Below are 11,906 nucleotides of genomic sequence, written 5' to 3'. Positions count from 1 at the left end.
TAGCAACATGCTAATCAGGCAAAAAACATGCTAGCGACATGCTAGAAACGTGCTAATCACATTAGCAGCATGCTAGTAACTTCCTAATTATGCTAACAACTTACTAATTATGCTACCAACTTGCTAATTATGCTAGCAACCTGCTAATTATGCTAGCAACATGCTAGTTATTTGCTAATTAAGTTAGCAACATACTAGTAACATGCTAACCAGGCTAGTAACATGATAGTAATACACTAATCAGGCTAGAAATGTGTTAATGAAATGCTAGTAACTTGCTAATCATGCTAACGACATGCTAGCAAAATGCTAGTGAGTGACATGCTAGTAATTTGTTAATTACGCTAGCAATATGCTAGTCACTTGCTAGTCATGCTAGCAACATGCTAGTCACTTGCTAATCATGCTAGCAACATGCTAATCTGGCTAAAAATATGCTAGTAACTTGCTTATCATGTTAACGACTTGCTTGACACTTGCTAGTCACATTAGCAACATGCTAGTTACTTGCTAATCGTGCTAGCAACATGCTAATTACTTGTTAATTATGCTGTCAACATTCTAATCATGCAAGCAATATCCTAGTAACCGGCCAATCATGTTAAAAACATGCCAATCCTGCTAGAAACATGTTATCAACCTCTATCTAATCTAAATCTTCAAACTTCAGGCTTTTACAACTACTTTAGGTTAGCTCGAGAAGTCCTAGCCTTAAAGTTTAGTTTGTCTTGACAAATCAAAACAATGGAATGCTCCTGTAACCGGAGAAAGTTAACCGGAAGTTTTGAACATTCAGAAATAACATTTGCAACTTAATGGGAACGTTTGGAAAACGTTCAGAGAACATCATTCATTAGCTGGGAAGCTGCCAGACGCTGAATAATTAAAGGGAAACAATAAAGAAAATTAATGTAGATCATTATTGTATGTCATGGCCAAAGAATCTGTGTTCGACTGTTTTTGACCAACAGGTGGCGCTGTCCTCTGAACTCTGACCTTCTGACCTTGAGATTCAGCGCCAAAATACAGCCGCAAAATTTAACTGCAATCTTGAAAAAACGAACAACATCTCCAAATGATTAGCGAAAGCATCTGGAGTGAAGAACTTTGTAGAGTAAATTTATGAAATAAAAGATATATATATACACAATGATATATAAAATTAAATTAGAATTTAACAAATTTAGAATTAAGGCGGCAATCAACAGACGTGTCTGATTTGGAAAAGGTGGTAGTTTTGTTTCTCTTCAAGACTCTGGAAAGCAGATGAAGCAGAAAGATGAACGTGTTGAGAAGATAGAAGATGATTTTCAGATGTTACTGCAACTCTTGATTGCACACAAACATATAAATACATTATGAAAAAACATCATACATCACGAGGACACATCTGTTCCCTCCCGAAGACGGCGACTCCTAAAGCCTTGATTCAACAGTAGAGAAAAATCTAATAAATACTGCTTCATCAAGCTGATCAAACACAGAATCAGAGAAGAAAAGGACTACACTGGCTTCTGATGGTCATTTGTGTTTCTGGTGCTGATAATCTGATAACAACACTGATCTCACACACACAGCAGTGTCTCTCCTGATTACTGAAGTAACGGAGGTGATATTAGCGGGTCACAACGCTCCTGCAAACACACTGCAGATCCCAGAGCCCTTATTATTCCCAGCCGTTCCTCTCAAAGAAACTCTAATCCGGCCCAAAGCCCACCGCAGTCTGATCCCGATCTCTCTGACGACATGAAGAGAAACGCTGGAGTCGATCGTGAGACTCCCTCGAGATCTGGACTCTGACATTCTGAGCCGCACCTCATTTAAAACCAGCAGGTAGAAGCGGCAGATCAAATATTGAAGACCTGCTCTGAAAACCCTCCTGCACTCTTCCGGCACGTCCGTATCGAAGCGTTCGAGGCCTGATGATCAGTCAGTCGATGGATCATGGGTTACCACAGTAAATGTGACACTCTTCCTCTCATGTGTGTGTGTCTGTATCATATCAGGACACAACTCTGTATAATGAGATGGGTATGACACAGGTATTACAAGGAGAGGGTGACTTATGAGGACATAACCCATGTCCCCATTTTTCAAAGCACTTATAAATCATACAGAATGAGTTTTTTTGAGAAAGTAAAAATGCACAAAGTTTCCTGTGAGGGTTAGGGTTAGGTGTAGGGTTGGTGAAGGGCCATAGAATATACAGTTTCTACAGTATAAAAACCATTACACCTATGGGATGAACACACTTTACACAAAAACATCTGCGTCACACTGCTGGTCTGCGACTGCTTTAAATTAATTTATTAACTATAATGCGTTTTATACTTTTATCTTCATTCCTGTTCTGTTCTGAAGAGCATTTAATCTGAAGGATTTGTTGTGTCATGAGAGGAACTAGAATATATTTGTGTTCATGATGTTTCATCATTATTTCTGACTGTAATAATAAAATGTGGCACTGATGCAACGTAATCCAACTGCAGCGTGTAAGAAGCAGTAACTGTAACACTTTAAAGTGAATGTCTTCAGGCACAAGCAGTGTTTATTCCTTTCTTTCTCTTGGCTGTTGATCCGTCTGAATATTTCATGCTTTTACAGCACAAGCGCTGCTGGCACACGATTATCGGCTCTAACCTTGAGTCCAGGAGCATTTAAAAGACTCCTCACTTCTTGGATTTGTCAGACGGAGCGTCTTTGTGTGCTTTCTTTGCTTCCTTCGGCTCTTTTTTGGCCTCTTCAATTTGTTCCTTTTTCTTCTGGATCTGTAACAAGAAGCAGAGAGAGAAAAGTGTGACCTCTGACCTCCGGTGGCTTTCTCTCTCTCAGTGTGTGTGTCTCTCTCTCTCTCTCTCTGTGTGTGAGTGAGTGTGTGTGTGTGTGTGTCCAGCATGCAGTGCATTAAGCGGTGTGTGACCCTTGACCTGCTGACGCTGCTGGAGTCTAAGCGACTGGACGTCTCTCTCTCTGCTGTTTCCATCATGGCTGTGATTATTTCTGACCGCCTCGTCCTTTCCTGCTCTTCCCCGCAGGTACAAACCCACCTGGAATCCAATAAGGTCTGACCTCAGAAACCCATCAGCAGCGTCTGATTGAACTCAACGCTCCTCACACAGCAATCATGAGACTGACTCGACTTCAGATGTGAAGCAGCTCCACTGGGCGACAGAAGAATTCATATTCAGTGATATCATCTTCAGATGAGAACTGAACCAACACTGCTTTACAGCTCAAACAATTCATGACACTGAATTGAATTCATTCAAATAAACTGAACAGGATAAATCAGTGTTATATCAGTAATTAAAAGTTTTCTGTAATAATTTGACTTTTTAAAATATTTTATAATAAATCATTTTCATTTCTGTTAATGGTTATTTCAAGTAATGATTTCATGAGATGTTCAAGAAGTGTGTTATGGTTTAAGATAATAACACTAGTTTTCTGTAGAACTGAAATGAAATAGTTTGGGTTTTACATTCAGTTATTCTCCTGTTGCTGCTCTGACTCAGAAGCGCGTGATCGCTGATCTCAGTTCATGATGATGATGATGATAACACCTTCACCTGCATTGATTTCTGATTGGTTGCGTGCTGCCCTCTGGTGGTTACAGTGAATGACGTCATGCTCTCTGTAAACCGAGCACACACACACCGCACTGAATGCTGGGAAACCCGTCACCTGTCACACCTGAAAGGTTTTAAATTCTGCGCTAAATCCCCCACAGCGCCACCTGCTGGAGCAAACCCCTCAGAACAGCTACTTACACCTTCATCTGTCATCAGTCATCATCCGACATATCTGCCGTTGTTTGTGATCACTGGATGGAAAGATAATAATCATTCTGGATCCTACAACAGAAATATTTTAAAGTAAAAAACAATCTGCCGATGGATTTTACATGAACGCTCAGGATTGTGTGACTTTTCCACTCCTGTAAATCACAATCTTAAAATCCCCCAATATTCCCTTCACTGGAGGAAACTGGCTTTAAAATCTCCAGCGAAGCACAAACCAATACATTTCTGTATATAATATATATAAGATTCAGTCTTTAAAACATACTTTAATGTGATGACTCTGTGACAGCTGCCTGAAGATTCACTATTTCACCAGGTGTTATGAAGAAAAATACAAGACTTTAAGACCAGGACCAGACAATTCAAGATCTATTATCAAAACCTTAAACCATCTCTACAAATAAATAATTTCTCCTCTCTCAAACACAGAATACAGAAGTTTTACTGATCACGCTGTGAAACACTGAGGTGCTTCCTGTTTGTCTGGTTCACAGTGAAACCGTCTAAAGATTCTGAAATCAAGAAACATTTACTGAAGAAACAACACGATGGGAAATAATTCGTCTTGTTTTATGAGAATTTGATCAAAATGAAATGAGTTAAGATGGTTAAGAAAACACAATCATCTGCCCATGGGCTTAAAAACTTGACTTGATTCAGACAGGTTTCATTCCTCATTAGCAGATATTTGTTCTTGTTTTAAATATAAACTCACTTGATTGTGTTGCATTTCTTGCATCTTGATTTAAAGATGGACAACAAGACAAACACACTGGAGAATTGTTTGTTTTAACAATACATTCAATATTTAACACACCTCTGATTTAAGACTTTAACTTGTGGACGCAAGACTCCTTCAGACCGGCAGAACTGTAATGAAATTAACTTCAGTCGTAGAGTAGAAATGGTAAGAGAGAAGTCTACCGAAGGATGAACAAGAACTAAACAAGTGATGATTCACCAGTCTTTTATTACGGCAAAGATATCTGCATGTGCAAACCATCACACCCTTTCACAAGAAACAGAAGGAATGATTGAGCGAAGCTTGCTCCATCCCTCCGTCGACTTCACAGTTTATGATGACAGAACAACTCATCGTCCGTCAGCTGCCAGAAATACATTTGGTATGAACTGTACAATCTGCACCATTTCCATATAAAAGAATCAGTGTAAATCATGTTCTAAACCGATTCAGATCAGTGTTTATGAGCAGGCGATGGACTCCAGCTGTTGCTCGGCCTCGGCGGCCATCGCTGCGGCCTGGAGCTGCTCGGTCTCGCTCTGCAGCTGCTTGCGCTCGCTGTGCATGTTGTTCTCGTGTCTCTTCAGGTCGGACGCTTTGGCGAAGGCCTTGGTGCAGGAGCCGCACACGAAGGGCTTCTCTCCTCGGTGGCGTCGCTCGTGGTCCTTCAGGTGTGACTTGTGTTTGAAGGCCTTCTCACACATCTGGCAGCTGAACGGCCGCTCGTTGCTGTGCACTCGCTCGTGCTTCTTCAGATCCGGCGCACGGATGAAGGACTTCCCGCAGGCGTCGCAGCGATACGGCTTGAAGCCCGTGTGGATCTTCAGGTGCTCCTTTAAATGCGCTTGAGTGGTGAAGGCTTTGGTGCAGATCTCGCAGACGAACGGCCGGTCGGCCGAGTGCAGCTTCTCGTGTTTCCTCAAGCGGTTCTCGTCGAGGAAGCTCTTTCCGCACACTTGGCAGGCCAGCTGATCACGATGGCCGTAGAGCAGATACTCGAACTTCATGTCAGCGGCGGCCGTGGTCCATCCCGGCGGCTGCTCGTCTTTGACATCGCCAATGCTTTCGGCGAACGAGAGCGTCTGGGTGTGAGCCGCCAGCTCTTTGGGTTCTCCGTCCATGGCTTCCACCTCTTGATCGTAGCAGCTCACTTTGTGCACCTCCTCCTGCGCCAGCTCCTTCAGGATGGCCTCCTGCACTCGTAACGCATTATTTGGCGATTTCTCCAGATCGTGATTGCCCTGAGGCTCCTCTACGATGTCGTCTGAAGGCGTGTCGTCTTGGTCTCCGAGCTCCTGGACGTCGCTGTCTTGACCCAGCGGAGGATCGTCCGCCGGAAGCCCCATCTTCACCATGTCGTACGGGAACTTGGCGTTCCTGGGGTCGTTTTTCTCCTCGGGCGACATGTCACGTTTCTGCGAGCAGAGTTTGTCTAGGAAGCGTATGCCGAGGATCTGTCCCGAGGACATCATCAGATTCACATCCTTCTTCTTCACCGAGATCTTGGCGGTGTACATGTAGTTCAGCACCTCCTCGAAGATGTCCGAGCGGATGAAGTCGATCTCGATGACGGATGAACTGTCCACTTCGTGCTTCTTGAAGAGTTTCTTGAAGTAGTTGCTGCACGCCGCTAACACGCAGCGATGCGCTCTGAATTTGACGTCCTCCACCACCACAGCGATGTCGCAGTGCTCGCCCTCCAAACGCTGCTCGTTCAGAAGCTTCAGGAAGATGCTCTTGTGCTCATCGTCCACATACTTCACTGTTTCGGACATGCTGGAGCGGGATCCTGCGGGGAGAGACGGAAATATTGATCAATGGATAAAAAAAGATATATATATTTTACTAAACTAATTGTAAAAAATACTTAAAAAAATTAAAAAATACTTTTAAAAAAATTGTGGTTTCAAAACAAATGAAAATATATATTGGTATCACGCGAAATGATTTGAAAAATATTTGCAAAAATCTAATATCGAGTGCATCTCTAGTGAAAACAGAAAACTTTTTCCATTGCATTTTTGTATATTCAAGTTATACAGATGTCAAAATTATCGCTTGAAAACTACTAAAATGCTACACTTCTGTGAAAGTGTGCTTTGCTATAAAACTCAAATATAATGCACAATATATGTGCATGATATCAGTTTCCACAAATTCACATCTTCATAGTTTACACTGAGACGAAAAAGCTTTCTCTTTCATGTAAATGAACAGCTGAAGTTTTCCAGTTTTAGTTGAAACCTGTGTTGGGTTCACAAACACCCCTTGGCTTTAAAGAGCTTACATGACAAAATAATCTCAGTATTTATGCAAGACGCATATTTGTTCATCATTTCATACAATCTGTTTAAGAGTCTGCTTTGTTTACATTAGTAAGACATTTAAATGCATAAACAATGTCGTGAAGACATTCTATGAATATTTGTGTGTATTATACGCATCGTTATACTAATAAACAATCATTAAATCACATGTGATAAGACGGTAATATGAATTAAACACGATCACTGATACCTTGATGGACACATGATGATTGTTCTGAACGGGCCACAAACGACGAAAGAAACTACTTCATTTAAACACCTCCAGAGAAACAAGCAGTGATTTATCTTAATAAAAGACTTATTTGGTCTCTGATAACCTCGTTTTATCCTCAAAATGAAGTTTAAAAGGTTATTCAGCCGTGTTTGTGCTGGTCTGCTTTGGTTCTCCTGAAGCTAATCTTAGCATTAGCTCATAAATGATCGCCGACGGCTTTAATCGACATCAACCGAGCAAAGATGCCGATCTCTCCGCCGAGTCTCCCGCTACACGAGCCCGCGGAAGCACCGATCAGCACCGGAGAGCAGCGGAGGAACGCGCTCGGTACACGGGAGCTCGACGGACCGCGGCGCGCTGAGGCGGGTTTACTGGCGCGAGCTGCGCGGGCCATGACGAACACTCCCGCGCCGGGCGCGCGCAACCATCCCGCGCAAAACATTATGCAATAATTCTGCAGCTGCTTTAATCGGCCCCCAAAAATATATTTCTTACCTTTACTGTGCTATTTTGATCCACTGGGAAAGTGTGTTTGAATGTTACGAAGGCCAGTGTGGAATTTAATACTTTGTTGTTGTGTGGGAGGCCGAGGACGAGCACAGCTGCGCCAGCACGGAACTGACCGAGGCTCGTACGTAGACACGGGCACGGCTACGAAAACAGCGCAGCGGCCGCCGGCTCGCACACAGGGAGATGCGCAGGCACGCTTACGCAAATGACCCAGTGTGCAACCACTGGAGCGCGAACCGCACTGTGACGCGCGGGGGGAGCGAGCGCACGCTCACTGTTAAAGAATGAGGCTTTAGATAAAAAATAATAAATAATTTAGTGGATCAGAAATGTTAACCTTTTGACCTATTGAAAAAAAACCAACAACATTATTTTTAGTTTAGTTTGCAAACGGAAACTAAAAACCCTTAAAGGGGCAGTGCACCAATAATAATAATAAATTACAGTAGAGCGATGAATAAATAAATAAATGACAGTACAGCAAAAAAATAAATTCTACCATTATTTCATCTCCCTCATGTCATTTAAAACCAGTTTGTCTTTCTTTCTTTCCTCATTAGAAAACAAAAGAAGATATTCTAAAGAATGTATTGTAAAAATAGATTTGGGTCCCATTGACTACCACAGTATTCTTATTCTGTTCTACAGAAATCAATAAAACATCTTCACAGAAGAAAACAAATATATCATACAGGTTTGGAATTACATGATGGTGTGTAAATCATTACATATTTTGATTTTCTGGGTTGACTATCCTTTACTCTGATGGTGAAGGATAATAAAATACTAGTTTTTTTTTAAACAATAGTACTCCTAAATAATTGCATATTCCCGTGTCAAGGTATTTACATACATGGTACTCCTAAAAGATTACAGTACTACCATGAAGTATGTCCAAAAACATGATATTATTTCCCAAAAACATTGGGAATATCATAGTACATTTTCAATCACCACTTTCTATCTGATGATATTTTATGTACTACTTGTTGAAATAATTTCATAAAACTGGATAAAAACCTGTTCTATGCGAATATCTGAAATTGTTTGGTCAAATACACCACTATATAATAATCATGTATAACACAAAATATGATTAGTTCTTTCAATTTGTTTATTGATTTTTTATGTCAGAAATACTATAATAGTGCAATGCAAAGTGATCAGAAATGGAATTGAGATTTTATTGAGTTGCTTGATTGGGAAACAGTCAGCAGGGCAGCGACACTGCATTGGAAACCAAACAAGGACATAAACACACATGGGTTCGTCTGTTCAGTTTAAGGCTCAGATGTGGCACTCTGGGATTGATATTTCAGCTCATCACTACAACAGCTTTCATTCCTCTAAACCCAACACTCACAAGGAACAGTTTTCAAAAAACAAACAAACAGGTGTATAACTCAAGTAAAACAACATAACATGTTTCTAACATACATGTGTGGCATATTCATATTCTCATGATGAACGTGTGTAATATTCAGATCAGAGATGAGCCGATGGAGGGCGACACATGTGGATGGCACATCTCTGCGAGGTTAAATACGGTGCAAAGTTTTCCTTTTTTATTCAGTAGGATAAATAAATGCAGATATCTGTAACCGCTATATTTCTTCTCACACATATTCTTCAGTGCCTTTATGACGAGATCGTGGTTTGACTATACACTGCGCTCATATAGTATTTACTAAAATGTCTATATACTGTAGTCTTTTCACAAAAAAGCAGAATTGTTCCCTTGTCATGCAGTAACAGTGATCCAGTGCGGCACCTGTAAGCGTGTGTGTGTGTGTGTTACTCCAGACGTGTTCAGATGAAGTTTGCTGCGATTCATTCCTTTATGCTGCTGTTCCCGTGCTAGATTTCTCTGAAGCATCCTTCATTTTCCCCAGCGTGAACACATGAGTTCCTCCAGAAAGCTCGAAGATGATGTTAATCCTGAAAATAAATATAACAGAACATTCAGGCAATATCAGGAACACTCCGTGCTTTCTTCAGACTGGAACAGAGAGAACCTTCAGAGGAGCAAAGCATGACGTGGCTCAGTCAGTGATAATGTTAAACACATCATGCACTTCAATAATACGTTAAGATGAGAGCACAGCATAAAAATACAGGCCTCAGTAACATGCCTCCATCTCAACACTATATCACTAAAGCTAAAGATCTACATTTTCCTCAGGAAAATGTCAGTGGTGTTTCCCGTGCAAAAACTCACTGCAGCAATGATAGTGTGTTCCGGCTGATTACCAGGGCATGCTATGTGTTTGCTATAGTGTTCTGGTTGGTTACTGTGTGGTTTCTAGGGTGTTTTAGGTAGTTGTTATATAGTCACTAAGATGTCCTGGGTTGTTGCTATTTAATTCTGGGAGAATGCTGAGATTAGTAAACAATTGACAACACTATTAGTCTCTGTGAACTTCCTCCTGTGGTCACATGACTCATGGAGATGATCTGCAGTACCGCTCTCTACCAGCAGAATGCAGTGTGTTCAACATTCTAAAGGCAGCAGTCAGATGTCCGCAGATGTAAACAGCCAAAGCAGCACCGGTGTTAGAACAGCAGCCAATAGCAGCGCTCCAAAGTGCAGTGCAGCAGCCAATCAGCTCGCACTCAGCCAAGCCTACTCAAGCTGTGATTGGCTGTGGTCTTACCTGCATCACTCCTCCGGCGTGATCTCCGTCTCTTTATGCACCACCACTTTGGTCACTGACATGTCGGGATGTTGTTCTTTAGCCTCTTTAATGGCCTGAGCCAGAGCCTGACCCATAGTAACACCACATCATCATCACAGGCCACGCCCCCAACACTCACACCAACATCACAGCAATTAATCTGAATAATTTATCCGGATGAATTCACCCCCATGTTCCTGCTCGTACTCTGAGATCGAGTTCTGAGAATTAGCTTCTATCTAGTGTGGGTGGCTTCAGCAGCTCTGGAACAAACTAACTCAAAACCTCTTTGCTGTGTCTTCACTCCAGACCTTTAAACCTTTAAAACTCACTTATTTACAACACGTTTTGTTAATTGATTGTAGCAGACTGCCTTAAATTTCAGTTCTATGCTTGCTTACATTACTGATCTTGGATTATATGATCTCTGTGTGCTCTAATTGCGTGATTATGTGACTGTATATCTGTTCATGTCACCTATCAACTGTGTAAAGTGTTCATAGGTTTTTGAAAGGCACTATGTAAAAAAACATTATTATTATTATCACAGCCATGCCCCTCAACATCCACATCATCAAAACAGCCACGCCCCCCAACATCCACATCATCATCACAGCCACGCCCCTCAATATCCACATTCTCAAAACAGCCACGCCCCTCAACATCCACATCATCATCACAGCCACGCCCCTCAACATCCACATTCTCAAAACAGCCACGCCCCTCAACATCCACATCATCATCACAGCCACGCCCCTCAACTTCCCTTTTTTAAAACAGCCACGCCCCTCAACATCCACATCATCATCACAGCCACGCCCCTCAACATCCACATTCTCAAAACAGCCACGCCCCTCAACATCCAAATCATCATCACAGCCACGCCCCTCAACATCCACATTCTCAAAACAGCCACGCCCCTCAACATCCAAATCATCATCACAGCCACGCCCCTCAACATCCACATTCTCAAAACAGCCACGCCCCTCAACATCCAAATCATCATCACAGCCACGCCCCTCAACATCCACATTCTCAAAACAGCCACGCCCCTCAACATCCAAATCATCATCACAGCCACGCCCCTCAACATCCACATTCTCAAAACAGCCACGCCCCTCAACATCCACATCATCATCACAGCCACGCCCCTCAACATCCACATTTTTAAAACAGCCACGCCCCTCAACATCCACATCATCATCACAGCCACGCCCCTCAACATCCACATTCTCAAAACAGCCACGCTCCTCAACATCCACATCATCATCACAGCCACGCCCCTCAACATCCACATTCTCAAAACAGCCACGCCCCTCAACATCCAAATCATCATCACAGCCACGCCCCTCAACATCCACATTCTCAAAACAGCCACGCCCCTCAACATCCAAATCATCATCACAGCCACGCCCCTCAACATCCACATTCTCAAAACAGCCAGGCCCCTCAACATCCACATCATCATCACAGCCACGCCCCTCAACATCCAAATCATCATCACAGCCACGCCCCTCAACATCCACATCATCATCACAGCCACGCCCCTCAATATCCACATTCTCAAAACAGCCACGCCCCTCAACATCCACATCATCATCACAGCCACGTCTCTCAACACCCACACCATCACAG

At 42.5% G+C, this 11,906-nt stretch overlaps 2 protein-coding genes across 12 annotated transcripts in view; both read right to left on the bottom strand.

Moving 5' to 3' along the window:
* Nucleotides 1–4,753: 4,753 nt before the first annotated feature.
* zbtb14 (zinc finger and BTB domain containing 14) lies at nt 4,754–7,733 on the bottom strand. 2 transcript variants are annotated; one of them, XM_026241576.1, is made up of 2 exons: nt 7,582–7,733; nt 4,754–6,334 (listed from the first exon to the last, which is right to left on the bottom strand). In XM_026241576.1, the coding sequence occupies exon 2, from the start codon at nt 6,318–6,320 to the stop codon at nt 5,007–5,009; it is 1,314 nt and encodes a 437-aa protein (XP_026097361.1). In that variant the 5' UTR covers nt 6,321–6,334; nt 7,582–7,733; the 3' UTR covers nt 4,754–5,006. The 2 variants fall into 2 exon arrangements, with proteins under 2 accessions (XP_026097361.1, XP_026097360.1); XM_026241575.1 differs by lacking the exon at nt 7,582–7,733 and adding an exon at nt 7,063–7,362.
* A 1,024-nt stretch (nt 7,734–8,757) lies between these two features.
* epb41l3a (erythrocyte membrane protein band 4.1-like 3a) overlaps nt 8,758–11,906 on the bottom strand; it is a 34,638-nt gene continuing 31,489 nt past the window's right edge. For all 10 annotated transcript variants that reach the window (XM_026241563.1, XM_026241569.1, XM_026241573.1 and 7 more), the window contains 2 exons: nt 10,251–10,357; nt 8,758–9,534 (listed from right to left, as the gene is read on the bottom strand). In XM_026241563.1, the coding sequence (XP_026097348.1) occupies nt 10,256–10,357 (102 nt within the window). In that variant the 3' untranslated portion in view covers nt 8,758–9,534; nt 10,251–10,255. The remainder of the gene's footprint in view (nt 9,535–10,250; nt 10,358–11,906) is intronic.

The sequence above is a fragment of the Carassius auratus genome, linkage group LG49B (genome assembly GCF_003368295.1).
Source record: "Carassius auratus strain Wakin linkage group LG49B, ASM336829v1, whole genome shotgun sequence".
NCBI classification, from domain to species: Eukaryota; Metazoa; Chordata; class Actinopteri; order Cypriniformes; family Cyprinidae; genus Carassius; species Carassius auratus.
The sequence above is the reverse complement of the archived record's forward strand: the minus strand, read 5'-3'. Positions and strand labels throughout refer to the sequence as shown.

Excerpts from the sequence above, each read along its gene's own strand:
- zbtb14 (XM_026241576.1), bottom strand. The coding sequence starts at position 6,320 with ATGTCCGAAACAGTGAAGTATGTGGACGATGAGCACAAGAGCATCTTC.